Source organism: Sinocyclocheilus anshuiensis, unplaced genomic scaffold (genome assembly GCF_001515605.1).
Source record: "Sinocyclocheilus anshuiensis isolate Anshui unplaced genomic scaffold, SAMN03320099.WGS_v1.1 scaffold1543, whole genome shotgun sequence".
Taxonomy (NCBI): domain Eukaryota; kingdom Metazoa; phylum Chordata; class Actinopteri; order Cypriniformes; family Cyprinidae; genus Sinocyclocheilus; species Sinocyclocheilus anshuiensis.
In genome coordinates this window covers 747,674-750,498 of record NW_015551074.1, presented here as the reverse complement: position 1 = coordinate 750,498, position 2,825 = coordinate 747,674, and the positions used below count along the sequence as shown (strand labels likewise).

Below are 2,825 nucleotides of genomic sequence, written 5' to 3'. Positions count from 1 at the left end.
GCTTTTTTTTTTTTAAAGAAATTAATGCTTTTATTCAGTTAAATTTATTTAAAAAAAAGTGATAATAAAGACACATTGTTACAAAAGGTTTATATTTTGAATAAATGCTCTTCTTTTTAACTTTTTATTCATTAAAGAATCCTGAAAAAAAAGTATCACAGGTTCCAAAAAAATATATATTAAGCAGCAAGACTGTTTCTAACATTGTTAATAAATCAGCATTTTAGAATGATTTCTGAAGATCATGTGACACTGAAGACTGGAGTAATGATGCTGATGAAAATCTAAAAATGCAGAAAGTTTCCTGTGAGGGGTAGGTTTAGGGGTAGGGTAGGTGTAGGGCAAAAATAAAAAATACGGTTTGTACAGTCTAAAAACCATTACGCCTATGGAGAGTCCTCATAAACCATAAAAACAAACCTGTGTGTGTGTGTGTGTGTGTGAGTGAGTGTGTGTGTGAGAGAGTGTGTGAGAGAGAGTGTGTGTGTGTGTGTGAGTGAGTGTGTGTGTGAGAGAGTGTGTGAGAGAGAGTGTGTGTGTGTGTGTGAGTGAGTGTGTGTGTGAGAGAGTGTGTGAGAGAGAGTGTGTGTGTGTGTGTGAGTGAGTGTGTGTGTGAGAGAGTGTGTGAGAGCGAGTGTGTGTGTGTGTGTGTGTGCGTGTGTTTGATTCTAGATCTCCAACAGATTCGCAACTTCCTGAGATCATAATTCAACACACGCATGTCAAAAATATGACAAGAGACGCTCTTAAGGCAAGACACTACAGGCAAACCAGTGTGTTTTCATGCACCGGTCAGTTTAGTGCTCTATTTTGCTGCTTCTTTAAGACTAGTGGACTGAAAACATCAAAAATACATATTTAAGTGTTTATTTTATTGCACCCTGGAGCACAAAACCAGTCATAAGGGTCAATTTTTTGAAATTGAGATTTATACATCATCTGAAAGCCGAATAAATAATCTTTCCATTGATGTATGGTTTGTTAGGATAGGACAATATTTGGACAAAATCTTGAATCTGAGGGTGCAAAAAAATCTAAATATTGAGAAAATCATCTTTAAAGTTGTCCAAATGAAGCTCTTAGCAATGCATATTACTAATCAAAAATTAAGTTTTGATATATTTACGGTAGGAAATTTACAAAATATCTTCATGGATCATGATCTTTACTTAATATCCTAATGATTTTTGGCATAAAAGAGAAATCAATAATTTTGACCCATACAATGTATTGTTGGCTATTGCTACAAATATACCCCAGCGACTTAAGACTGCTTTTGTGCTGCAGGGTCATATTTCATTCACGCTGAAAGCATGGTGAAAATGTATTTGTTTCGTGTCTGTTAACAGTATTTTCTGATAAAAAGAGAAATCCAGAATCCCCTCCAGAAAAAAAAACTTTAATATGTTTAAAAAAAAAACATATTTAAGAAATGTTCAGATTTATGTGCTGGAAATGCATGCAAAAAATGAGTGCATATTTGATTAGAGAATTAATTATGTGCATGTTTAATTAAAGTGATGCCTCATTTGTGTATTTAACCAACATTTCAGGGAAAAATGGTTTGTAATTCTTAACGTAATCAGTCAGCTGGTGATGTATATTAAGGTTCAGCCTGTTCATCTGTAGTTTCTTGCCTTAATTTGTGCGGCACCTTATCGAGTTCAAATCTGAATGAGAACAAAGCAAAGAAACAAATGACTGTGTGTGGAGTCCTCAGGAGACCTCGATGATTTCTATGCTGCCGGAGAAGCTGGACTGGCTGCTCCTCGTGCTCATCTCCTCTCTGGATCGGCTGTCCGTCATGCCATCTATCTGGCAGCTCCTGCGCTTCAGCTGCTTCTCGAAGCTGCTCTCTTCGTGCCAGCTCCTGCGCGAGTCTCCTCCATCCCTGCTGCGCTGCCGCCTGCGTCTCCTCACCGCCTCCAGTCCCGGAGCGCAGCTGCCGCCGCTGAAGATAGCCGAGGTGGAGTAGAAGCGTGCCGACTCTGAGGAGAGGAACCAGCCTCCAGCCACGGGTCCCAGGACGACGTCCGAGTGCCAGCCTTTAAGCGCGCCCACTGCCGCTTTAGACGGGTGCTGCGAGCGCGACGGAGCTCCATCCACGCTGCCGCTGCACTGGAGCATCTTGTTAGCTTGATCTTCAGCTGGACTTTGCTCTGAAACCTCCTGCACCGGTGAGAACTGGCAGGGTTCGCCGACGGGAAACGCTCGCAGAGACGCTCCGGACTCGCCGTACGACTTGATGTCCAGGGAGAAGGAGCATTTGGGCTGGACGTTCTCCTCCGGTTCCTCGCCGAGCTGAAGGCCGCAGAGCGCCCGGGCCAACAGATGCTCCTCGGCCAGAACGCAGGGCATCGTCAGCAGCTCCGGCTTCTGCTCGTCCGACAGCGGACGGGGTTTGAGCGGCGCGGCGCTCGCGCTCTTCAGCTTCTTCTCGAAGTCCAGCAGCTGACCCAGGAAGTTGAAGTTGGGTGAGATGGTCGGCCGTTTCTCCTTCACGAACCTGCGAACGGACATGTGGTGAGGTCACAGTCACAGCTTGGAGATCGATCGGTAATTGCGACTTTTTATCTCACAATTCTGACTCTTTTTCTCGACATTGTGAGTTTACATCTCGCAATTCTGAGAAAAGACGTCGGAACTGCGAGAAAAATCAGACTTGCGAGAAAAAAGTTAGAATTGCAAGATATAAACTCGCAATTACGAGAAAAAAGTCAGAATTGCGAGAAAAAAGTCAACTGCAAGATATAAACTCACAATTACGAGAAAAAAGTCAGAATTGCGAGAAAAAAGTCAACTGCAAGATATAAACTCGCAATTAC

The 2,825-nt window shown here is 42.8% G+C and overlaps 1 protein-coding gene across 1 annotated transcript in view; it reads right to left on the bottom strand.

The window, feature by feature from the left end:
- Window positions 1–1,230: 1,230 nt before the first annotated feature.
- Window positions 1,231–2,825, bottom strand: part of LOC107662214 (dual specificity protein phosphatase 16-like) — a 27,286-nt gene continuing 25,691 nt past the window's right edge. Inside the window, exon 7 of the mRNA XM_016452145.1 lies at window positions 1,231–2,506. Coding sequence (XP_016307631.1) covers window positions 1,717–2,506 — 790 coding nt within the window. The 3' untranslated portion in view covers window positions 1,231–1,716. The remainder of the gene's footprint in view (window positions 2,507–2,825) is intronic.